The following is a 24,801-nucleotide window of genomic DNA, read 5'->3' on the forward strand; positions in this document are numbered from 1 at the left end:
TCTCCAGCCCTGAGCAGATGTCCCAAACCCTGGCACCGGGCAGGCAACACAGCCGCCTGGACTCTCGCTCTTTGCTGCAGAGAACAGTGTCAAGCCCCCTAACTATACTGTCCCCTGCTACCACTACATTCCTTTTTTCTCCCTCCACTTGAATGGCTTCCTGTACCATGGTGCCATGGTCAGGTTGCTCATCCACCCTGCAGCCCCCACTCTCATCCAAACAAGCTGAAAGAGCCTCAAACCTGTTGGACAATCACAAAGTCTGAGGCTCCTGCACTCCTGCCCTCTGGGTCCCCTTACCTGCCTCAGCTGCAGCCACACTCTCCTGTCCCTGACCACTGACCAAATCAGAAGACCCTATCCTCAGGGATGTTACCGCCTCCTGGCACAAAATGTCCAGGTAACTTTCCCCCTCCCTGATGTGTCGCAGTGTCTGCAGCTCGGACTCCAGTTCAGTGACTCTGAGCCGAAGCTCTTCGAGCCGCAAACACTTACTGCAGACGTGTTTGCCCTGGATCACACTGGCATCCAGGAGTTCCCACATGCTGTAGCTGTGACACATCACCTGTCATGCCATCCTTAATTTGTTTTAATTAACTGCTTAATTATATTATTCAATTATTTATTTTATTTAATTTTTTAAAAATATATTTTATTAAGCTTACCACTAGTTCCTCTACTATTTTAAACGTTAGCATTAAATTGGACCTCAACCACTGACCAGAAACTCAACAAACAGGTAGCTTCTTCTCCAACCAATCACCTGCCTGCTTTACCATAATGTCACACCTGACAGGAGGGACCTGTTTCCCCTAGCGGCGAGGTCAATTACCAGGGGGCACAGATTTAAGGTGATTGGTAGAAGGATTAGAGAGGACATGTGGATAAACTTTTTAACCCAGAGGGTGGTGGGTGTCTGGAATTCACTGCCAGGATCGGTGGTGGAGGCAGAAACCCTCAATTCTTTTAAAAGGTACCTGGACATGCACCTGAAGTGTTGTAACCGGCAAGGCTACGGACCAGGTGCTGGAAGGTGGGATTAGATTGAGCAGCTAGGTTTCTCGGGCACAGACACGACGGGCTGAATGGCCTCCTTCTGTACCATAATCTTTCTATGGTTCAATGGTTCTAAATGATTGTGGCTTTGGCCTGAGCAGCACCCATTCTGCTGTCTTTTCCTAAACGTGACCCACAACCTCTGCACTCAGCAGGGGGGGCAGACAGTGTTATTTGGAAACATGTGTTGCAGCCAGCCTTCCCTTCTTAAAGGCAAAATACAGCGGCTGCTAGAAATCTGAATCAGAAACAGAAAATGCTGGAAATACTCAGCAAGTCAGGTAGCATCTGTGGAAAGAAATAACAGAGTTAATGAAACCTTCAAGAACCATCCTGAGAAGGGAGTTGGAGTAGGTGACCAGGGAGGTCAATTCCCAGATTCTGGACCCGAGGACCTGGCAGCAGTGCCACAACAGGTCTGATGACCTCATACAGGTGGTCAACGTCAATGAGTGTATTTTTTCATGACTCACCACAACATCCATCTCTCACGCTGTTCAGTATACCACACCCTCATCACTCACCCAGCAGCACTCCCTGGCAATCAGGACTCGAGCATAACATCCAGATACTCTCCACCTCACCTTCACACATTTACCAATTTCTGCCAGTATGTCGTGTCTACAAAAAGCAGGATAAATCCAATCTGACCAATTGCCAATTAGAGAAGGTGGTGGTGAGCCGCCTTCATGAACCGCTACAGTCCATCTGGTGTAGATACACCCACAGTGCTGTCAGGAAGGGAGTTACAGAATTTTGTGTCAGTGACTGTGAAGGAACGGCGATATAGTTCCAAGTCAGGATGGTGTGTGACTTGGAGGGGAACTTGCATGTGGTGGTGTTCCCATGCATCTGCTCCCTTGTCTTTCTAGGTGGTAGAGGTCTTGGGTTTGGTTGGAAGGTGCTGTCGAAGGAGCCTTAGTGAGTTGCTGCAGCGCATCTTGTGGATGGTACACACTGCTGCATATTGTACTGCTTACCTTTTTTATTACCTTTTTTTGTAATCAGTCTCAGGATGTAGATGGCGTGGCAAGGACAGAATTTATTGCCTATCCCTAGATGCCCTTCAGAAAGTAGTCATAGAATCATAACGGCACCGACAGAGGCCATTCTGCCCTTTGAGTCCATGCAAGCTCTCTAGAGCAGTCTAATCAGTCCCAATCCCTGCTGTATCCCCGGAGCCTTGTAAGTTTATTTCCCTCAAGTGCCCATTCAGTTTCCTTTTGAAATCGTTCATTATCTCTGCTTCCCCCACCCTCCTAGGCAGCAAGTTCCAGGTCATTACCACTCGCTGCGTAAAAACAGTTCTTCCTCGCATCCTGCCTACATCTCTTCCCAAAACCTGATCTCTTACCCAAAACCTTCAACCTGTGTCCCCTAGTTCTTGAACCATCAGCTAATGGGAACAGCTTTTCTTTGTCTACCTTATCTAAGCCTGTCATAATCTTGCACACCTCTATCACATCTCTCCTCAATCTCCTTTGCTCTAAGGAGAACAACCTCAGCTTCTCCAACCTAACCTCATAGCTAAAACCCCTCATCCCTGGAATCATTCTGGTAAATCTCCTCTGCAGCCTCTCAAGGACCTTCACATCCTTCCGAAAGTGTGGTGACTAGAACCGGGCACAATACTCTAGTTGTGGCATGACCAGAGCTTTGTAAAAGTTCAGCATAACTTCACTGATTTTGTACTCATGTATTTATGAAGGCTAAGATCCTATTTGTTTACTAACTACTCTCTAAATAGGTCCTGCCACCTTCAAAGATCTATGCACATGAATCCCCAGGTCCCTCTTTAGAACTGTACCATTAAGTATATATTGCCTTTCCCTATTCCTTCTACCAAAATGCATTACCTCATACTTCTCTGTATTAAATTTCCTCTGCCACTTGTCTGCTCATTCTGCGAGCCTATTTATGTCCTGTTGCAGTTGATTGGTATCATCTTCACCCTCTCGTACTCCTCCAAGTGGTGGAGATGGTGGCAGAGTGGTAATGTCACTGAACTAGTAATGGCAAGGTCTAGGCTAATGGCCTAGGGACATGTGTTCAATCCCCAATGTGGCAGCTGGTGGAATTTAAATTTAATTAATAAAAATCTGGACTGAAAGCTAGTCTCTGTAATGGTGCCATGAAACTATCATCGGTTGTCTTAAAAACCCATCTGGTTCACGAATGTCCTTTAGCGAAGGAAATCTGCCATCGTTACATGGTCTGGCCTACATGTGACTCCAGACCCACAGCAATGTGGTTGACTCTTAACTGCTCTCTGAAATGGCCTAACGAGCCACTCAGTTGTCAAGGGCAATTAGGGATGGGCAACAAATGCTGGACATGCCAGCGACGCCCACATCCCATGAAAGAATAAAATAAAAATTGGTATCATCTCCAAATTTTGAAATTTTACTCTGTATTCCAATATCTAAGTAATTTATATATTGGATAAAAAACATTGGTCCTAGCACTGAGCCTTGGGGAACACCACTGTCTACCATCCTGCAGTCTGAAAACCAACCATTTATCACGACTTAAAGCAAAATACTGCAGATGCTGGAAATCTGAAATAAAAACAAGAAATAATGGAAATACTCAGCAGGCCTGGCAGCATCTGTGGAAAGAGAAGCAGAGTCAACGTTTCAGAACTGAAGAAGGGTCACTGACCTGAAACGTTAATTCTGCTTCTCTCTCCACAGATGCTGCCAGACCTGCTGAGTATTTCCAGCATTTCTTGTTTTTATTTATCACAACTTGCTGTTTTCTGTCCTTGAGCTAACTTTTTTATCCAAGCTATTCCAATAGCCTGAATTTTGTTAACCTGCCTTTTACAGTCGTAGAGTTATACTGCACAGAAACAAGCCCTTCGGCCCCATGTGTCCACACCGGCCTTCAAGCCTATCTATTCTAATCCCATTTTCCAGCACTTGGCCCATAGCCTTGTATGCAATGGAGTTTCAAGTGCTCATCTAAATACTTCTTAAATGTTGTGAGGGTTCCTGCCTCTACCACCCCTTCAGGCAGTGTGTTCCAGATTCCAACCACCCTCTGAGTGAAATTTTTTTCCCTCAAATCTCCTCTAAACCTCCTGCCCCTTAGCTTAAATCTGTGCCCACTGGTTATTGACCCCTCCGCTAAAGGAAAAAGTTTCTTCCTTATCTATGCCCCTCATAATTTTGTATACCTCAATCAGGTCCCCCCTCAGCCTTCTCTGCTCTAAGGAAAACAACCCTAGCCTGGGCGGCACAGTGGCGCAGTGGTTAGCACCGCAGCCTCACAGCTCCAGGGACCCGGGTTCGATTCCGGGTACTGCCTGTGTGGAGTTTGCAAGTTCTCCCTGTGTCTGCGTGGGTTTTCTCCGGGTGCTCTGGTTTCCTCCCACAAGCCAAAAAACTTGCAGGTTGATAGGTAAATTGGCCATTATAAATTGTCACTAGTATAGGTAGGTGGTAGGGAAATATAGGGACAGGTGGGGATGTTTGGTAGGAATATGGGATTAGTGTAGGATTAGTATAAATGGGTGGTTGATGTTCGGCACAGACTCGGTGGGCCGAAGGGCCTGTTTCAGTGCTGTATCTCTAATCTAATCTAATCTATCAGTCTCTCTTCATAGCTGAAATGCTCCAGCCCAGGCAACATCCTGGTGAATCTCCTCTGCACCCTCTCCCGTGCAATCACATCCTTCCTATAGTGTGGTGACCAGAACTGTACATAGTACTCCAACTGTGGCTTAACTAGTGTTTTATACAGTTCCTTCATAACCTCCCTGCTCTTATATTCTATGCCTTGGCCAATAAAGGCAAGTATCCCATATGCCTTCTGAACCACCTTATCTACCTGTGCTGCTGCCTTCAGTGATCAATGGACAAGTACACCAAGGTCCCTCTGACTCTCAGTACTTCCCAGGGTCTTACCATCCATTGTTAGCCCTCCCAAAATGCATCACCTCACACTTCTCAGGATTAAATTCCATTTGCCACTGCTCTGCCCATCTTACCAGCCCATCTATATCATTCTGTAATCTAAGGCTTTCCTCCTCACTGTTTATGACACCACCAATTTTTGTGTCATCTGCGAACTTACTGATCATACCTCCTGTATTCACGTCTAAATCATTAATGTACACTACAAACAGCAAGGGTCCCAGCACCAATCCCTGCGGTACACCACTGGTCACAGGCTTCCAATCGCAAAAACAGCCCTTGACCATCACCCTCTGCCTCCTGCCACTAAGCCAATTTTGGATCCAATTTGCCAAATTGCCCTGGATCCCATGGGCTCTTACCTTCTTAACCAATCTCCCATATGGGACCTTCTCAAAAGCCTTGCTGAAGTCCATGTAGACTACATCAACTGCTTTACCCTCATCGACACACCTCGTCACCTCCTCGAAAAATTTGTTAGGCATGATCTCCCTCTGTCAAAGCCATGCTGACTATCCTTGATTAATCCCTGCCTCTCCAAGTGGAGATTAATCCAGTCCCTCAGAATTTTTTCCAATAGTTTCCCAACCGCTGATGTTAGACTCACTGGCTTGTAATTACCTTGTTTATCCCTGCTATCCTTTTTGAATAATGGTACCACATTCGCTTTCCTCCAGTCCTCTGGCACCTCTCCTGTGGCCAGACAGGATTTCAAAATTTGTGTCAGAGAACTTGCAATCTCCTCCCTTGCCTCACATAGTAGCCTGGGATACATCTCATCTGGGCCTGGGGATTTATCCACTTTTAAGCCCGCTAAAACAGCTAATTCCTCCTCCCTTTCAATGCTAATTTGTTCAAGAATATCACAATCCCCCTCCCTGATCTCTACACCTACGTCATTCTTCTCCATAGTGAACACAGATGAAAAGTAATCATTTAAAACCTCACCTACGTCCTCTGGCTCCACACACACATTGCCACTTTGGTCCTTCATGGGCCCTACTCTTTCCCTGGTTATCCTCTTGCCCTTAATATCCTTAAAAATGCCTTGGGATTTTCCTTTGTCTTGCCCACCAATGTTTTTTCATGTCCCCTCTTTGCTCTCCTAATTTCCTTTTTAAGTACCCCCCTACACTTTCTATACTCCTCCCGTGCCACTGCTGTTTTCAGCCCTCTGAATCTGCCATAGGCTTCCTTTATTTTCCTGATCCAATCCTCTATATCCCTTGACATCCAGGGTTCCCTGGGCATGTTGGTCCTACTCTTCCCCTTTATGGGAACATGTTGACCCTGAGCTATCATAATTTCCTTTTTGAATGACTCCCACTGGTAGACTTTCCTACAAGTAGCTGCTCCCAGTCCACTTTGGCCAGATCCTGTTTTATCATATTGAAATCGGCCTTCCCCCAATTCAGTACCTTTATTTCTGGCCCATCTTTGTCCTTTTCCATAACTACCTTAAATCTTACAGAGTTATGGTCACTATCCCTGAAATGCTCCCCCACTGACACTTCTACCACTTGTCCAGCTTCATTCTCTAGGGTTAGGCCCAGTACCGCCCATTCTCTTGTCGGACTTTCTACGTGCTGGCTCAAAAGCTCCCCTGTATGCAATTTAAGAATTCCGCCCCCTTTAAGCCTTTTGCACTAAGACTGTCCCAGTTAATATGGGGGAAGTTGATATCCCCGAGTATTATTACCCTATTATTTTTACACCTGTCTGAGATTTGCCTACATATCTGCTCCTCTATCTCTCCCTGTTTGGAGGCCTGTAGTACACTCCCAGCCAAGTGATTGCCCCCTTTTTGTTTTTAAGTTCTACCCATATGGCCTCATTTGAGGAACCTTCTAAGATATCATCCCTCCTTACTGCAGTAATTGACTCCTTGATCAACAATGCAATGCCACCTCCTCTTTTATCCCTTCCCCTATCACGCCTGAAGATTCTATACCCTGGAATATTGAGTTGCCAGTCCTGCCCCTCCCTCATCCATGTCTCTGTGATAGCAATAATATCATAATCCCATGTATTCATCAACACCCTCCCATTCATCTGCCTTACTTGTAAGACGCCTTGCATTAAAATAGATGCAATCCAGCCTTGCATTATTCGCTTGTGCCTTACCAGGTCTATATTTGCTCTGCCTTCCAAACTGATTTAGTTTCTCTTCTATATTTGACTGTGCATCACCTCCTACTGCACCTCCACTCTGTATCCCATCCCCCTGCCAAATTAGTTCAATTCCCCCCAACAGCACTAGCAAACCTCCCTGCAAGGATGTTGGTCCCGTTCTGGCTCAGGTGCAACCTGTCCAACTTGTACAGGTCCCACCTTTGCCAGAAACAGACCCAGTGATCCAGGAACCTAAAGCCCTCCCTCCTGCATCATCTCCTCAGCCACGCGTTCATCTGCTCTATCCTCCTATCCCTATACTCGCTAGCATGTGGCACCGGGAGTCATCCAGAGATTACAACCTTTGAGGTCCTGCTTTTTAATCTGCTACCTAGCTCCCTAAATTCTTGTTGCAAGACCTCATCCCTCTTTTTACCTATGTCGTTGGTACCAATGTGAACCAAGACCTCTGACTGTTCACCCTGTCCCTTCAGAATGTCTTGCAGCCGCTCTGTGACATCCTTCTCGGTTGCTTCATCAATAAAATCAATTAGTCAAGCACAATCTGCCTTTTACAAATCTGTGCTGGCTTTCCTGAATTCACTCAAACCTTTCCAAATGCCTGTTGACTTTTCTTCCCTGATTATTGTTGCTAAAACCTTACCCACAGCTGATGTTAACAGACCAGCCTGTAGTTTCTAGGACTTCCTGACACCCTTTCTTGAATAAGTGTGTCGCGTTTTCCACTCTCCAGTCCTCTGGCACCTCTCCCATATCGTGGGGGGCAGCCCTTCTGCTGTCTCCACTCCCACTTCCTTTAGCAACCTGGGCTACAAGCCAACCGGACCAGGCAACTTATCCAATCTAGGCATAGCCATCCTTTCCAGTACCTCCTTCCTATCAATTTTCACCACATCCATTACTATGACCATCTCTGCATCTACCAATATTTTGTCAACATTCTCTTCCTTCGTAAACACCAATATAATATACTCATTAAGTATTCCAGCCTTTCCCTGCTCCTCTAAGCATATTTCACCCTCTTTGTCCCTAATAGGCCCCACCCCACCTCTTACTACCCACTTACTATTTACATGCCGGTAGTGAACCACCTTCTTGAACCGCTGCAGTCTGTGTAGTTAAATTCCAGAATTTTGACCCAGCGACAATGACGGAATGACGATGTATGTCTAAGTCAGGGTGTTGTGTGATTTGGAGGGGAACTTGGAGGTGGTGGTGTTCCCTTGCACCTTTGTCCTCGAAGTTGCTGTCAAAGAGGTCTTGGTGAGTTGCTGCCTATAAGTGGTACACACTGCAGCCACAGTACACCAGTGGTGGAGAGAGCGGATATTTCGGTAACTAGTTGAAGTGTTGATCAAGATTTGTCCTGGATATTGTCAAGCTTCTTGAATGTTGTTCCTGTGAGTCTCTCCTACATTGGCTCCCAGTCACCCAAGAATTTAAAATCCTCATCCTTGTGTTCAAGTCCTCTTGTAGCCTCGCCCTGCCTATCTCTGTAACCACCTCCGGCCGTACAATCCCCATAGAACACAGCGCTCCTCTGACTCTAGACTCTTGTACTTTCTCCAGTTCCCCAAGTTCATCCCATCATTGATTGAAGGATAAATATTGGCCAGGAGACTGGGGATAACTCCCCTGCTTGTCATCGAAATAGTGCCACGGAATCTTTTATGTCCACCTGAGAGGGCAGACAGGGCCTTGGTTTAATGTCTCATCCATGGCTCAGTGGATAGCACACTTTCCTCTTAGTCAGAAGGTTGTGGGTTCAAATCCCACTCCAAGACTTGAGCACAAAAATTAAGGCTGATACTCAGTGCAGTACTGAAGGAGTGCTACACTGTCTTTTGGGTGAGATGTTAAACCGAGGCCCCATTTGTTCCTTCAGGTGGACATACAAGTTCCAGTGGTACTACTTGGAAGAAGCAAACCTGAGGATTAGGAGCAGTTTAGAATTCAGCAAAGGAGGACAAAGGGATTGATTAAGAAAGAGAAAATAGAGTATGAGAGTAAGCTTACCTCCCAGAAATGTACAAATTACCTCCCAGAAATGTACAAATTACCTCCCAGAAATGTTGGGGATCATACGATCTAGTGAGAAGGAAGAACTGTATGAAATCAGTATTAGTAGGGAAATGTTGTTAGGGAAATTGATGGGATTGAAGGCTGATAAATCCCCAGGGCCTGATAATCTACATCCCAGAGTACTTAAGGAAGTGGTCCGAGAAATAGTAGATGCATTGCTGGTCATTTTTCAAAATGGTACAGACTCTGGAACAGTTCCAATGGATTGGAGGGTAGCTAATGTAACCCCATTATTTTAAAAAGGAGGTAGAGAGAAAACAGGGAATTATAGAACGGTTAGTCGTGGGGAAACTGCTAGAGTCCATTATAAAAGATGTAATAGCAGAGCACTTGGAAAACAATGATAGGATTTACGAAAGGGAAATCATGCTTGACAAATCTACTGGAATTTTTTGAGGATGTAACTAGTAGAATAGATAAGGGAGAACCAGTGGATGTGGTGTATTTGGACTTTCAGAAGGCTTTCGATAAGGTCCCACATAAGAGATTAGCATGCAACATTAAAGCACATGGGATTGGGGGTAAGGTACTGACATGGATAGAGAACTGGTTGGCAGACAGGAAACAAAGAGCAGGAATAAACTAGTCTTTTTCCAAGTGGCAGGCAGTGTGTAGTGAGGTACCACAGGGATCAGTACTAGGACCCCAGCTATTCACAATATATATGAATGATATAGATGAAGGAATTAAATGTAATATATTCAAGTTTGCAGACGACACAAGGCTCCAGTGTGATTTGGATAGGTTGAGTGAGTGGGCAAATACATGGCAGATGCAGTATAATGTGGATAAGTTTAGTTTAGTTTAGAGATACAGCACTGAAACAGGCCCTTCGGCCCACCGAGTCTGTGCCGACCATCAACCACCCATTTATACTAATCCTACACTAATCCCATATTCCTATCACAGGCCCACCTGTCCTACATATTTCCCTACCACCTACCTATACTAGGGGCAATTTATAATGGCCAATTAACCTATCAACCTGCAAGTCTTTGGCATGTGGGAGGAAACCGGAGCACCCGGAGGAAACCCACGCAGACACAGGGAGAACTTGCAAACTCCGCACAGGCAGTACCCAGAATCGAACCCGGGTCCCTGGAGCTGTGAGGCTGCGGTGCTAACCACTGCGCCACTGTGCAGTGTGAGGTTATCCACTTTGGAGGGAAAAACAGAAAGGCAGATTATTGTCTGAATGGCGATAGATTGGGAAAGGGGAAGGTGCAGCGAGACCTGGGTGTCCTTGTGCACCAGTCGCTGAAAGTAAGCATGCAGGTGAAGCAGGCAGTTAAGAAAGCAAATGGTATGTTGACCTTCATAGCAAGAGGATTCAAGTACAGGAGCAAGGATGTCTTGCTGCAATTATACAAGGCTTTGGTGAGACTACATCTGGAATACTGCGTGCAGTTTTGGTCTCCTTATCTGAGGAAGGATGTTCTTGCTATAGAGGGAGTGCAACGAAAGTTCACCAGACCGATTCCTGGGATGGCAGGACTGACATATGAAGAGAGATTGGGTCCATTAGGCTTGTATTCGCTAGAGTTTAGAAGAATGAGAGGGGATCGCATAGAAATCTACGAAATTCAAACAAGACTGGACATACTAGATGCAGGAAGGATGTTCCCGATGGCGGGGGAGTCCAAGACCAGGGGTCATAGTCTAAGGATAAGGGGTAAGCCATTTAGGACTGAGATGAGGAGGGATTTCTTCACCCGGAGAGTGGTGAACCTGTGGAATTCTCTACCACGGAAAGCAGTTGAGGCCAAATCATTAAATATATTTAGGAAAGAGTTAGATATAGTTTTTGGGGCTAATATGATCAAGGGATACGGGGAGAAAGCGGGAACAGGTTACTGAGTTTGGATGATCAGCCATGATCGTATTGAATGGCGGTACAAGGCTCGAAGGGCCGAATGGCCTACTCCTGCTCCTATCTTTCATTGTATCTTTGTTTCTAAGAGCAGAGGCGTTATCCCTGGTGTCCTGGGCAATGTTTATCCCTGAATTAACATGCCAGCAGCTGATTATCTCATCATTATCACGTTGCTGTTTGTGGGAGCTTGCTGTGCGTGAATTAGCTGCTGTATTTCCTACATCATTGGCGCCCATGCCTTCAGCCACCTTTTTCTATGCTCAGAAATTCCCTCCCTACACCCCTCTGCCTCTCCATCTCCCTTCCTCCTTTGATACCCACCTCTTTGGCCGAGCTTTTGACCACCTGCCCTAATATCTCCTCCTTTGGCTCAGTATCCACTTTTGCTTCATTATGTCTCTGCAAAATGCCTTGGGACATTTGACCATGTTAAAGGCACTCTGTATATGTGAATTGTTGATGCTTGTTCTTGCAGATGCAGGTTTATTGGTTACAGTAACATGTGAAATACTGCTACCTCTTGCAGGTATAGTTCTGGGCACCATCTGTGTTAGCGGAGTGTTGCTGGCGAAGGAGCAGCTCCGCGCTGGCGATATGATGTCCTTCCTGGTGGCCACACAGACTGTGCAGAGGTCAGTTGGTTTGGGGCCACTGTGCTGGGGTGGTGGGTTGTACTGGTGCCTGCTCTCAGCAGAGTGAGCAGGCTGAACACCACCACCAAGAGATGGTGACTTGGGGGCGTTGGGTGAGGTGCTGCATCTCCACTCTCTGGGGCCTGAATTCCAAAACAGTTTAGGCAGAAGGGGAGAGGGTCAGCTTTCTCAGAGGGGGCACTAATATAGAATAGGATAGTAATAGTATAAAGGGCAGGCAGGTGGAAGAGTTTGTGAAGTGTGTTCAGGAGAATTTTCCTGATCAGTGTGTTTCTGGCCAAACAAAGAAGGAGAAGTTGCTGGCTTTAGTTCTGGGGAATGAGGTAGGTCAAGTGGATCAAGTGTCAGTAGGGAAACATTCAGGGGACAGTGATCATTGTATCATAAGGTCTAGGTTAGCTATGGAAAAAGACAAGGAGCAATCCAGAGTAAAAATACTAAATTAGGGAGGGCCAATTTCAGTGGGGTGAGAACGGATCTGGCTCGGGTAAATCGGAATCAAAGATTGGCAGGCAAAACTGTAATGGAACAATGGGCTGTCTTTAAAGAGAAGATCGTTCGGTAACAGTTGAGGTACATTCCCACGATGGGGAAAGGTAGGGCAAACAAAACCAGAGCCCCCTGGATGATGAAAGAGATAGGGAGTAAGATGAAGCAAAAAAAGGCTTGTATGACAGAGGTCAGGTTGGTAATACAAGTGAAAACTAGGCTGAATATAGAAAGTGAAAAAGAAAATAAGAGAGACAAAGCGAGAGTATGAGAATCGACTGGCAGTCAACATAAAGGGAACCAAAAGTCTTTTGGGCCGTCTGAACTTCAAGTGGATAAAGCACCAGGGCAGGATGAGATGCATCCAAGGATACTGAGGGAAGGGAGGGTGGAAATCACAGCGGCACTGGCCACAGTTTCTCAGCCTTCCTTAGACTCAGGGGTAGTGCCAGAGGACTGGAGAATTGCAAACATTACACCCTTGTTCAAAAAAGGGCGGCACAGTGGCACAGTGGTTAGCACCGCAGCCTCACAGCTCCAGCGACCCGGGTTCAGTTCTGGCTACTGCCTGTGCGGAGTTTGCAAATTCTCCCTGTGTCTGCGTGGGTTTCCGCCGGGTGCTCCGGTTTCCTCCCACCTCCAAAGACTTGCAGGTTGATAGGTAAATTGGCCATTGTAAATTGCCCCTAGTGTAGGTAGGTGGTAGGAGAATGGTGGGGATGTGGTAGAGAATATGGGGTTAATGTAGGATTAGTATAAATAGGTGGTTATTGGTCGGCACAGACTCGGTGGGCCGAAGGGCCTGTTTCAGTGCTGTATCTCTAAATAAATAAATAAAAAGATAAGCCCAGCAACTACAGGCCAGTCAATTTAACTTCGGTGGTGGGTAAACACCTCGAAAAAATAATTCGGGACAAAATCAATAGTCTCATGGACAAATGCGAGTTAATTAAAGAAAGCCAACATGGATTTCTTAAGGGAAAATCATGTTTAACTAACTCTGGAGTTTTTTGAGGAGTTAACAGACAGGGTTGATGAGGGCAATGTAGTGGATGTGGTGTACATGGACTTTCAAAAGGCATTTGATACTGTGCGACACAAGAGATTTGTGAGCAAACTGCATAGCTCATGGAATAAAAGGGACAGTAGCAACATGGATACGAAAATGGCTGAGTGACAGGAAACAAGGAGTAGTGTTAATGGATGTTTTATGGGCTGGAGGAAGGTTTGTAGTGGAGTTCCCCAGGGATCAGTGTTGGGCCCCTTGCTTTTCCTGATATATATTAATGACCTAGACCTTGTGTACAGGGCACAATTTCAAAGTTTGCAGATGATACGAAACTTGGAAGCATTGTGAACTGTGAGGAGGATAGTGTAGAACTTCAAAAGGACATAGACAAGTTGGTGGAATTGGCAGACAGGTGGCAGATGAAGTTCAATGCAGAGAAATGTGAGGTGATTCATTTTGGTAAGAACAACATGGAGACACAATAAAGAGTACAATTCTAAAGTGGGTGCAGGAGCAGAGGGACCTAGGTGTATATGTGCATAAGTCATTGAAGGTGGCAGGACTGGTTGAGAGAGCGGTTAATAAAGCATACAGTATCCTGGGCTTTATTAATAGGGGCATAGAGTACAAGAGCAAGGAAGTTATATTGAACTTATATAAGATACTAATTCGGCCTCAGCTAGAGTATTGTGTCCAATTCTGGGCACCGTACTTTAGGAAAGACGTGAGGGCATTGGAGGGAGTACAGAAGAGATTCACGAGAATGAACATAAATTGGAGAAGTTAGGACTGTTTTCCTTGGAGAGAAGGCTGAGAGGTGATTTGATAGAGGTATTCAAAATTATGAGGGGTCTGGACAGAGTAGATAGAGAGAAACTGTTCCCACTCGTGAAAGGATAGAGAATGAGAGGGCACATATTTAAAGTATTTGGTAAGAGAAGCAAAAGTGACATGAGGAAAAACTTTTTCACGCAGTGAGTGATTAAGGTCTGGAATGCACTGCCTTGGAGAGTGGTGGAGGCAAGTTCAATTGAAGCATTCAAACGGAAATTAGACAGTTATATGAAAAGGAAGAATATGCAGGGTTATGGGGTAGAGGCAATGGGAATGGGACTGAGGGAATTGCTCTTTCAGAGATCCAGTGTGGACACGATGGACCAAATGGCCTCCTCTGCGCTGTAACAATTCTGTGATTCTTCTATAGGCATATAAGTAGTAAAAGGGTAGTAAGAGCAGCGGAGGGGCTAATTAGGGACCTAAAAGGGGATCTAAACATGGAGGCAGAGGGCATGGCTGAGGTACTAAATATGTACTTTGCATCTGTCTTCACCAAGTGTTACAATCCCATTAGATACATTTAACTTTTAAAAAGAGAAAGTTGAATTCCCAGTTATTACTGAAAGAATTATGCCACAAGATTTCACATTTTAAACTTGTACACGAGTTAAACAAAATAAAACACTACTAAAAGACTACAACTTGAAATCACATTCTTTAAACTTAAAATCTTAACTGAACACTCCCCTTTTGACTTTTACTTTCACCCTAAGAGTTCCCCTATACTTTACAGGATCTTGGTGGTTCACTTCTCCTGGGACCAATCCAAAGTGCACCACAGCTCTTAGGAATTCACTTCAATTCCTTCGTTTTCATCTATCATCTGAGATGTGATATCTCCCAAATCTGCACTTCCCAGTTTGACCATGGGCCTGCCTCAAAATAGAAACACCCCTGATTCCTGATGGCCTCTTTGCTCCTGAGCCCAGCTGCTTTCAAAGCCAACTGCTTTCTCTGTGACTAACAGCTTTCCAAAAGCCAACTCCCTTTCCAAAAGCCAACTGCTTCCCTGTCATCAAACACACCAACAGGTACCCCCTGCATCATCTATTTCCATAGCAATGTGGTACATGTGGGATGAACCAGATAGCAATTTAAGCTAATTACCTCCAACTCTCAAAACATCTCTGATTTAGAAATATAGAAAATAGGAGCAGGAGTAGGCCATTCGGCCCTTCGGGCCTGCTCTGCCATTCAAAAAAGATCATGGCTGATCATCTAATTCAGTACCCTGTTCCCGCTTTCTCCCCATATCCCTTGATCCCTTTGGCGTTTAGAAATATATCTATCTCCTTCTTGAATACATTTAATGACTTGGCCTCAACTGCCTTCTGCAGTAGAGAATTCCACAGGGTCATCACCCTCTGCGTGAAGAAATTTCTCCTCATCTCGGTTCTAAATAGCACACCCTGTATCCTGAGACTGTGACCCCTGGTTCTGGACTCCCCGGCCATCGGGAACATGCTCTCTGCATCTAGCCTGTCTAGTCCTGTTAGAATTTTATAGGTTTCTTTGAGATCCCCTCTCATTCTTCTAAACTCTAGTGAATATAGGCCTAGTCGACCCAATCTCTCCTCATGCGTCAATCCTGCCATCCCAGGAATCAGCCTAGTAAATCTTCTTTGAACTCCCTCCATGTCAAGAACATCCTTTTTCAGATAAGGAGACCAAAACTGCACACAATACTCCTGATGTGGTCTCACCAAGGCTCTGTATAACTGCAGTAAGACATCCTTGCTCCTGTACTCTAATCCTCTTGCAATGAAGGCCAACATACCATTCGTTTTCCTAACAGCTTGCTGCACCTGAATGCTTGCTTTCAGCAACTGGTGTACAAGGACACCCAGGTCTTGTTGCACTTCCCCCTTTCCCAATCTATCAGTATTCAGATAACAATCTGCCTTTCTGCTTTACAAGCAAAGTGGATAACCTCACATTAAACTGTATCTGCCATGCATTTGCCCACTCACGCAACTTGTCCAAATCACTTTGGAGCCTCTTTGCATCCTCCTCACAGCTCACATCCCCTCGCAGCTTTGTGTCATCTGCAAACTTGGAAATGTTATATTTGGTTCCCTCACCCAAGTCATGAATATATATTGTGAATAGCTGGGCCCCAAGCACTGATCCCTGCGGTGCCCCATTAGTCACTGTCTGCCACCTGGAAAAAGACTAGTTTATTCCTACTCTCTGTTTCCTATCTGTCAATCAATTCTCAATCCATGCCAGTACCTTACCCCCAATCCCATGTGCTTCAATTTTGTACACTAATCTCTTATGTGGGACCTTATCAAAAGCCTTCTGAAAATCCAAATACACCACATCCACTGGTTCTCCCTTATCTACTCTACTAGTTACATCCTCAAAAAACTCCAGTAGATTTGTTAGCATGATTTCCCTTTCATAAACCCGTGCTGACTTTGTCCATTTATGCTTTCCAGGTGTTCTGCTATCACATCCTTTGGAATAGACTCTAGCATTTTCTCCACTACTGATGTAAGGCTAACTGGTCTGTAATTCCCTGTTTTTTCTCTCCCTCCTTTTTTAAATAATGGGGTTACATTTGCCACCCTCCAATCTGTAGGAACTGCTCCAGACTCTATCGAAATTTGGAAGATAACCACCAAGCATCCACTATTTCCAGGGCCACTTCCTTTAGTACTCTGGGATGTAGATTATCAGGAGAGAAGAGCAGAACTTCTTCAAGGTAGGCATTCCTGGAAGAGAAGTTTTAGTTAATTAAACACTAAAATAAAAGTAAAACACTGCAGATGCTGGAAATCTGAAATAAAAACAAGAAATGCTGGAAATACTCAGCAGGTCTGGCAGCATCTGTGAAGAGAGCAGAGTTAATGTTTCAGGTCAGTGACCCTTCATCAGAACCAGCAGTTCTGGTGGTTCTGATGAAGGGTCACTGACCTGAAACATTAACTCTGCTTCTAATGCTGTCAGAAGCTGAGTATTTCCAGCATTTCTTGTTTTGATTTCAGATTTCCAGCATCTGCAGTGTTTTGTTTTTATTATTGTTGTAGATTATCAGTCCCTGGGGATTTGTCAGCCTTTAACCCCATTAATTTCCTTAGAGCGCTATTTTTTTTACTAATACTGATTTCCTTCAGTTCCTCCCTCTCATTAGACCCTTGGTTCACCAACATTTCTGGGAGGTTATTTGTGTTCTCCTTTGTGAAGATAGAACCAAAGTATGTGTTTAATTGTTCTGCCATTTCTTTGTTCCCCATTGTAATTTCCCCCATTTCTGACTGTAAGGGACCTACATTTGTCTTCACTAATCTTTTATTTTCTGATATCCACATGAATAATTGATATTGCTAACAATGACAGAGCAATTTCTTCTAAACTTTCTGGTTTCAACTGCCCAACTAAACGAGCTACCTGCAGTTTTATGGCTCTCACCCCTCGAACTCTGTCTCTGTAAGCAGTCATGAAGAGATTTTTGAACTTTAAATCTTGGGCGGTCTGCAACCTTTTGAAATTCTTACAGCTACACATTTAATTTCCCTAAAGTAAAAATGACCTTAAAATATTAATATAAACAATGAACCGGGTGAGCGTAACACAAGAAAGAAGATGCTGCCAAAGTCATAAAAGAAAAAGAGACTGTTGAAATACTGGACAGGCTAGCTGTACTTACAGTTGCCCGGATGGGATGTTACTGAGGGAAGTAAGAGTAAAAATTGTGGAGGTCCTGGTCATAACCTTCCAATCCTTCTTAGATGCAGGGATGGTGCCAGAGGACTGGCGAATTGCAAATGTTCAAAACCTTTGTTCAAAGAAGTGTGTATGGATAAACCCAGCAACTACAGGCCAGTCAGTTTAACCTCGGTGGGGGGGGGGGGAATGCTTTCAGAAATGATAATCAGGGAAAAATTGACAGTCACTTGGAAAATGTGGATTAAGTAAGGAAAGCCAGCATGGATTTGTGAAGGGCAAATCGTGTTTAACTAACTTGATTGAGTTTTTTGATGAGGTAACAGAGAGGATTGATGAGGGTAATGTGGTGATGTAGTGTACATGGACTTCCAGAAGGTATTGGATAAAGTTCCACATAAAAGGCTTGTCAGAAAAGTTGATGTCTATGGAATAAAAGGACAGAGGCGGCATGGATACGAATGTAGCTGAGTGACAGGAAATAGAGAGTAGTGGTGAATGCTTGATTTTCGGACTGGAGGATGGTACATAGTGGGATTCCCCCAGGGTTGGCATTAGGACCACTGCTTTTCTTGATTAATATTAATGACCTAGACCTGCGTGTACAGGAAACCATCTCAAAAGTTGCAAATGACTCAAGACTTGGAAGTATTGTGAACTGTGAGGAGGATATTGATAGACTTCTAGAGGACATAGACAGGCTGGTGGAATGGACAGACATGTGGCAGATGAAATTTAATGCAGAGAAGTGTGACGGGAAACATTTTGGTAGGAAGAACAAGGAGAGGCAGTATAAAGGGTTCAGTTCTAAAGGGGGTGCAGGAACAGAGAGATCTGGGTATATATGTGCACAAATCGTTGAAGGTGGCAGGGTAATTTGAAAAAGTGGTTAAAAATTACGCGTTCCTGGGCTTTATAATTAGAGGCATAGAATACAAAAGCAAGGTGGTTATGATAAACCTTTATAAAACACTGATTCAGCCTCAACTTGGGTGTTGTGTCCGATTCTGGGCACCACACTTTAGGAAGGATGCAAAGACCTTAGAGCGGGTGCAGAAAAGATTTATGAGAATAGTTCCAGGGATGGGGGAGCTTCAGTTATGTGGATAGATTGGAGAAGCTAGGGTTGTTCTCCTTGGAGGAGAGAAGGTTTAGATGAGATTTGATAGAGCTATTCAAAATCATGAGGAGTCCAGACAGAGTAGCTAGGGAGAAACCGTTCCCATTAGCGGAAGGGTCGAGAAACTGAGGACACTGATTTAAGGTGATCGGCAAAAGAAGCAACGGTGACGTAAGGAAAAACATTTTTACACAGTGACTGGTTAGGACTTGGAATGTATTGCCTAAGATAATTATCGGAAGAGAAAAAAATTGCAGGGTGACACTGAAAGGGCAGGGGAGGGGGACTAGCTGAGTTGCTCTTGCAAAGAGTCAGCACAGGTCTGATGGCCGAATGACCTCCTTATTTCTGCAACCATTCTGTGATTCTCTGCCAGTGTGTTACAGATTAATTACCCCCTCTGGGGCCTGCATTCAAATCAAGTGCTCATGTGTGTGGAGGAAAGTCTCCTTTTCTCCTAAACTGCTGTTCAAGTCTATAGGAAGCTTTACTCTGTATCTAACCTGTTATTTTTTCTTTCTTTGCTTTACTCTGTATCTAACCCATTTTTTTCTAACCTTTTTTTATATAAGGTGACCTTTATACCCCAGGCCCCTTTTATGTATTTTATGTCGAGGAGGCCTTTATACCTCAGGGCATCAATGATGCACTCCAGCCCCTGCGGTGCCTACCAGTCGCAGAAGCCAAACCAGCTGGACACCTGGGCGCGAACGTAACCTCGGAAGAGGGGCAGGCAATCATGGCGGACTGAACCCCCGATGGCCCCCTGCCTGGACCTGTGAATTGCCACCTTGGCCAGGCCCAGGAGCAGACTGACGAGGAGATCCTCGTCCCAGCCCATGCCCCTCCGCACTGGGTGCCCAAAGATCAGGAGCGTGGGGCTGAGGTGCAACCAAAACTTGAGGAGCAGTCCCCTTAAATACTCAAAGAGGGGCTGCAACCTTGCACACTCCAAATATACATGGAACACGGACTCGTCCAGGCCGCAGAAATTACAGGCAGAAATAACGGACAGAGTCCTTTAACCTACTTAAAAGTCTATTGCACGGGACTGCCCTGTGCCGCACCCTCCACTCCAGGTCCCCGATGTAAAGGGGGAGGACTCCCGCGTAGAGAGACCTCCACTGGGGTTTCCCCTCGGCACCAGCTAGAAACAAGGACTGCCGTGTCCGGGCAGCTGACGAGGATGAAGAAGTGGAGATTGTGCAGGAGCAGCCTGTACAGGAAACCCATTCACGTGGTGTGGAATGGCAAGGAGGGCATTTCAGAGAGGCGATTCGGGTTGTGTGGGATTGGCTCCCGAGGAGGGTTTCGGGGCCTGGGTCCGAGGAGCAGTTCCGGCCGAGCGGGGATCAGCTCAGCCGGGACCGCTCCACACTCCCGAGCCCCCTTGTCACCCACAGTGAGGGGTGTCCCGGGGGCTTCGGCTACTCCTCCGCCCGTTGGTCTGTCCTCAGAGTCCGGACAGCCGAGGCGCTCTCCTTCGCCGGCGGGGGAGCGCCCTGACTGGAGGCGACCATGTTCCAGACTCGGAGTAGATCCCGATAAAAGACAGGCAACTCACTCAGAGAGGCGTGGCTAACGTTCTCTGCCGGGAGCTGCGTGTCATCTTGATGACAATGCCCCGGTGGAAAAAATAAGTCGCCAGCGCACACCATCTGGGAGGACACTCGACGTACAGGTGTCTCTGCAGGGTCCGAAGGCGGAGAGACGCAGCCTGGGTGCGGACGCACACCAGCGCCTGGCCGCCCTCCTCAATCTGGAGACTCAGGACCGCGGCAGAGACCCAGTGTTTCCTCTTGCCCCAGAAGAAATCGACAAGTTTCTTCTGGATCTCGGTGGCAAATGCAGGGGGCGGGGCCAAAGTGACCAACTGGTACCACAACATTGAGGCCACAAATTGGTTTCTGATCAGCACGCGGCCCCTGTAGGAAAGCACTCGGAGCAGTCCTGTCCAGCGCCCCAGCCGAGTGGTGACTTCCACCTCCAACTCCTCCCAATTTGCCGGCTAGGCTTCCTCATCGGGACTAAGGTGGACTTCCAGATAGTGGAGGTATGTGGCGTCCCATGCAAAAGGTGTCAACTCCTCCGGCAGGGAGTTCACCCGCCACTGACCCATCAGGAGTCCAGAACATCTCTCAAAATTGATCCTTTTGGAGGACGTGGCAGAAAAGGTCTGCTGGCAATCGCGAATTCTTCGCAAGCCAACGGGACCTGTGTTCGTGAGGAGCATGTTTGGCGTAAGCCGAGAGGACGACCCGCATGGCCGGTCCACGTAGAGCCAGACCTGTCAACCTCCTGCGAAGCAGGCACAGGAACGGCTCCACGCAGATGATATACAATTGGCCGGACATGGGTCATCCCTCCGCCACTCCTCTCCCAAAGTGAAGGGGCAGCATCAATGACCCATTAACTTAACCAGACACTCTGCAGCGGCGTAAAAAAGACGGACCCGGGCCACAAAATGCGGTCTGAGACAAAGCCCTTGCAAAGATCTTATTATCCGTGCTGAGCAGGGAGACCAGACGCCAGTTCTTAAGGAGGTGGAGATCACCCCTCTTCGGCAGCAGGACGATGACCGCCCTGCACCACGAGAGGGGCATCTCCCCGGTCGCAAGGTTATCCCCCAGGACCTACGCATAATCGTCCCCCAGGACGTCCCAGAACTGGGAACTTCACGGTCAGCCCATCCAGCCCCGGGGATTTGCCCCTCGAGAGCTGGTGGAGGCACTGGTCATGTGAGCGGAGCCTCCAATCCTTCGGCGCTCTCCGGACTGACCTTTGGCAGGTCCTCCCACAAAACTCTGCGCGCCTCCTCGCAGGACGGATCTGGAGAGAACAACGCACTGTAACAGGTACGGGCCAGGAGGCCCATTCCCTCCAGATCTGTGATGGAGGATCCATCAACGAGCTGCTTAGGGACCCCCCCGCCATTTTTCCAGTGATTAGAAGAAGGGTGAGGCGCGGTCCAAATCTTCCTGGATCTGGATCCGTGACCTCACGTACACTCCTCGGGACCCGATGAGCTGCATGTCCCTCAGCGCGCCCTTCTTGTCTTTGTACGCCTGCCTCAGGGCTGGGTCCTCAACGGCATGACCAAGGCGGAACTCCCTCTCTAGGCGCCCGATCTCGGCTTCCTACCTCTTGGTCGACCCCTTCGCGTACTCCTGACAGAAGACACGGATGTGAGTCTTGCCCACATCCCACCATAGCCTCAAGGAGGGGAAGCCCCCCTGTTTCCTTCTCCAGTCGGCCCAGAATTGACGGAACGAGTCCCGGAATCACTCATCCTCCAGCAGCTGGTTGTTAAAGTGCCAGTACGCGGACCCGCATGCGTGCGGAGCGGAGTAATCTCCGCCCACACCAGGTGATGGTCCGAGTACAGCACCAGCCGCATGGAGGCCGCTGAGACGTGGGAGACGTACGCCTGCGAAATGTAGAGGTGGTCGATTCGGGACCTTCCTCCTCCAGACCTCCTTGTAAAGGCGCTGGATTCAGGGTGGAGATTCTGCCAGATGTCCACCAAGTTAAGGGAGCTGATCAGTTCCCTCAACTTCTCCACTGACGCTTGGCCGCACTGGGAACCGGATGATTCCCCCACCTCGAAGGTACAGTTAAAATCCCCCTGAGGATGATGCACTAGCCGCTATCGATGGAGCTTAAAAGAAGTGCACTTGCAACGCGCTAGGCCTGGGCGCGTACACATTCACAAAGTGGAGCGGCACGCTACCCAGGCGAACGACGAGGTGGAGCAAGTGGCCCGGCACAATCTCCTTGACCCCCAAGATCTCCGGCTGAAACATTGGGGCCAACAAGATAGCTACCCCACTAGAAATAGGGGTGAGGTGACTCATGTAGACCCCACCCCGCCACTCCAGGAGCCAGGTGGCTTTGTTTCCCGGAACGGTGTGAGTTTCCTGCAGAAAGCTCTCCGCATATCTCCCTTCCCTGAGGACTGAAGATTGTGTAATCTGCAGTGAGACCCCCTGCTGCCGTTGATGTTGAGGCTGGCTATGGTTATCTTCGTATCAAAAGTACTTAGTAACCTGTCACCAGCACCTCACTGTGAGGAGGGAGCGGAAGTGCACCTGGCCTTCCACTCCCCCAGCAACCCATTGAGGAACGCTTTAAACCGGCGCCTCTCAACCAGTTTCACGCCCGCGCCCTTGCCCACTTTCTTGAGGATGGACTGGATGATCAGCGCCAGATTCGATCAACGGTCGAGGGCCAGCTGCACTTTATTGCGGCAACCCCTGCATGCCGCAAGGAAGTCCCGGAGGTCCGCCGTGGGGATGAGAGGAGACTCGGTGGGAGGCACGAGGGAGTCCACTGCTGCACTGGCGATGGATTCAAGGTCGTCCTCCGTGCCCCACATCGAGTCCCCATCATCCTCCGGGTCATCGCGTCAGCAGCCGACACACCCACCACACACTGGCCGCGGCAGCTGGTCCTGCTTTTGTCACAATCCCACCCCCAGGATTGTTGGCGGAGGAGTCCTCTCTGGGTTCTACTCTGGAACTGGAGCCTATGGGTGCCAGTGGTTCAGAACCCCCCTCCACCTCCGTCCCCAGCCAATGAGCGGCCCAGGGGAGATGGTAGTTCCTGACTCCGGAAATCCAGCCGGGCCCGGAGACGGAGAGAAGAGGCCATCTCCCTCCCCGCCAACGTCCACAGGCCCAGCAGATGGGGCAGCATTTTCACCCCTAACTAGGTCGGGTACATCATGGTCGGGAGTGGATATTGGCTGGGAGGGCCGACCCTTCGGGGCCTCACCCTCCTCTCCACTCAGGGCACCCGACCCAGTGGCAGAAGGGGAGGCTTCTTCAGGGGTGTCCCCAGGCTCTCCCACCACAAGCAGGGTTCCATTTGCTCCTTCAGGAGGGGCCACATGTACAGGGGTCTCCCCCTGCCCTCTACCCTGAGGGTTCGGGAGCTCCTGCCCAAGCTTTACAGCCTTGATGGTGGTGGTGGCAGGGGGAACCTGGGGACCCGAACCAGGAGACAGCTCCCCTCCAACAGATGGGCTCTGTGCCTCAGGACCCTGTGTTATCTTTGTGGAGGGGTACCTTCTCTTTTTCCCACTAAGGCGCCATGTCGTCAGAGGCCTCCGCCTCATCACTCTATTTTGCTTGGTTACCCTGGGCCTCAGCCCAGCCCTGGGATTGGGCCTTGGGCAGAGCTCAGGCTCGGGTTGTGTCATGGTGTCCAGGGGGCGTGCCTCTCTCAGTGTTTATTCTTTCTCCATGCCTTCCTTCCACTCGGACGGGCACTCCCCTCCCCGCCATAGGTCGTGAAAACCACAGTCTCCGGAACCGCCTGAGTGGTGTCTGTTGGTGGTGTAGGGGGAGTGGAAGGAGGTGCAACAACGTCACCCTGGGCCAGCGAGGTTGAGTTGGCAGCCGGGAGATTGGAGCAGTTCTTACGAACGTGCCCCACCCCCTTGCAGGCATGGCACCGCGCCCTGTCTGAGGTCCAGAAGACGTGGTAGGCTGTCCTCTGGAACTCCACATTAAATTGGCCCACCAAGACCTCCTCCCACGCCAGCTGCATAAATAGCTGACGGTGGAAGGAGTAGACATGCCAGAGGCTGTTCTGCCGAAGACCGAGCGGGACTGGGGTTATCCCCGACCTCACCTTCCCTAGATGGTGCCATTGGGGAAGGAGCATCTCACTGGGAATGAAGGGCGGGACATTTGACAACATTATCCGCTGTGCGATGGCCCCCAGAGAGTCCATCGGCAGGAAGGTTCCCTCCCCCAGTGAGCCCCTTACTCAGGGCCAGAGACACCGTCCACTTGGTCTTCAGGACAAACACAGCCTTCCCGTACATCTTCAAGGCTGCCACAATGGCAGAGGGGCCAACAACCTCAGTGGTTGCCTTCACGCAAGCCTCAATAGACATGTTGGGGTGGGCATAGCTCTTCACTCCATGGCCAGAAGTGATGAGCTTGAAACGTGACGGG

General features: G+C 47.8%; 1 protein-coding gene across 3 annotated transcripts in view; it reads left to right on the forward strand.

Moving 5' to 3' along the window:
* Positions 1 to 24,801, forward strand: part of abcb8 (ATP-binding cassette, sub-family B (MDR/TAP), member 8) — a 143,318-nt gene that overhangs the window by 74,082 nt on the left and 44,435 nt on the right. For 2 of the 3 annotated variants that reach the window (XM_068031059.1, XM_068031060.1), the window contains exon 9: positions 11,588 to 11,693. In XM_068031059.1, the coding sequence (XP_067887160.1) occupies positions 11,588 to 11,693 (106 nt within the window). Of the gene's footprint in view, positions 1 to 11,587; positions 11,694 to 16,633; positions 16,757 to 24,801 lie in introns of all 3 variants that reach the window. The other variant, XM_068031058.1, reaches the window with a different exon arrangement.

The sequence above is a fragment of the Heterodontus francisci genome, chromosome 5 (assembly GCF_036365525.1).
Source record: "Heterodontus francisci isolate sHetFra1 chromosome 5, sHetFra1.hap1, whole genome shotgun sequence".
In the NCBI taxonomy this organism is placed as follows: Eukaryota; Metazoa; Chordata; class Chondrichthyes; order Heterodontiformes; family Heterodontidae; genus Heterodontus; species Heterodontus francisci.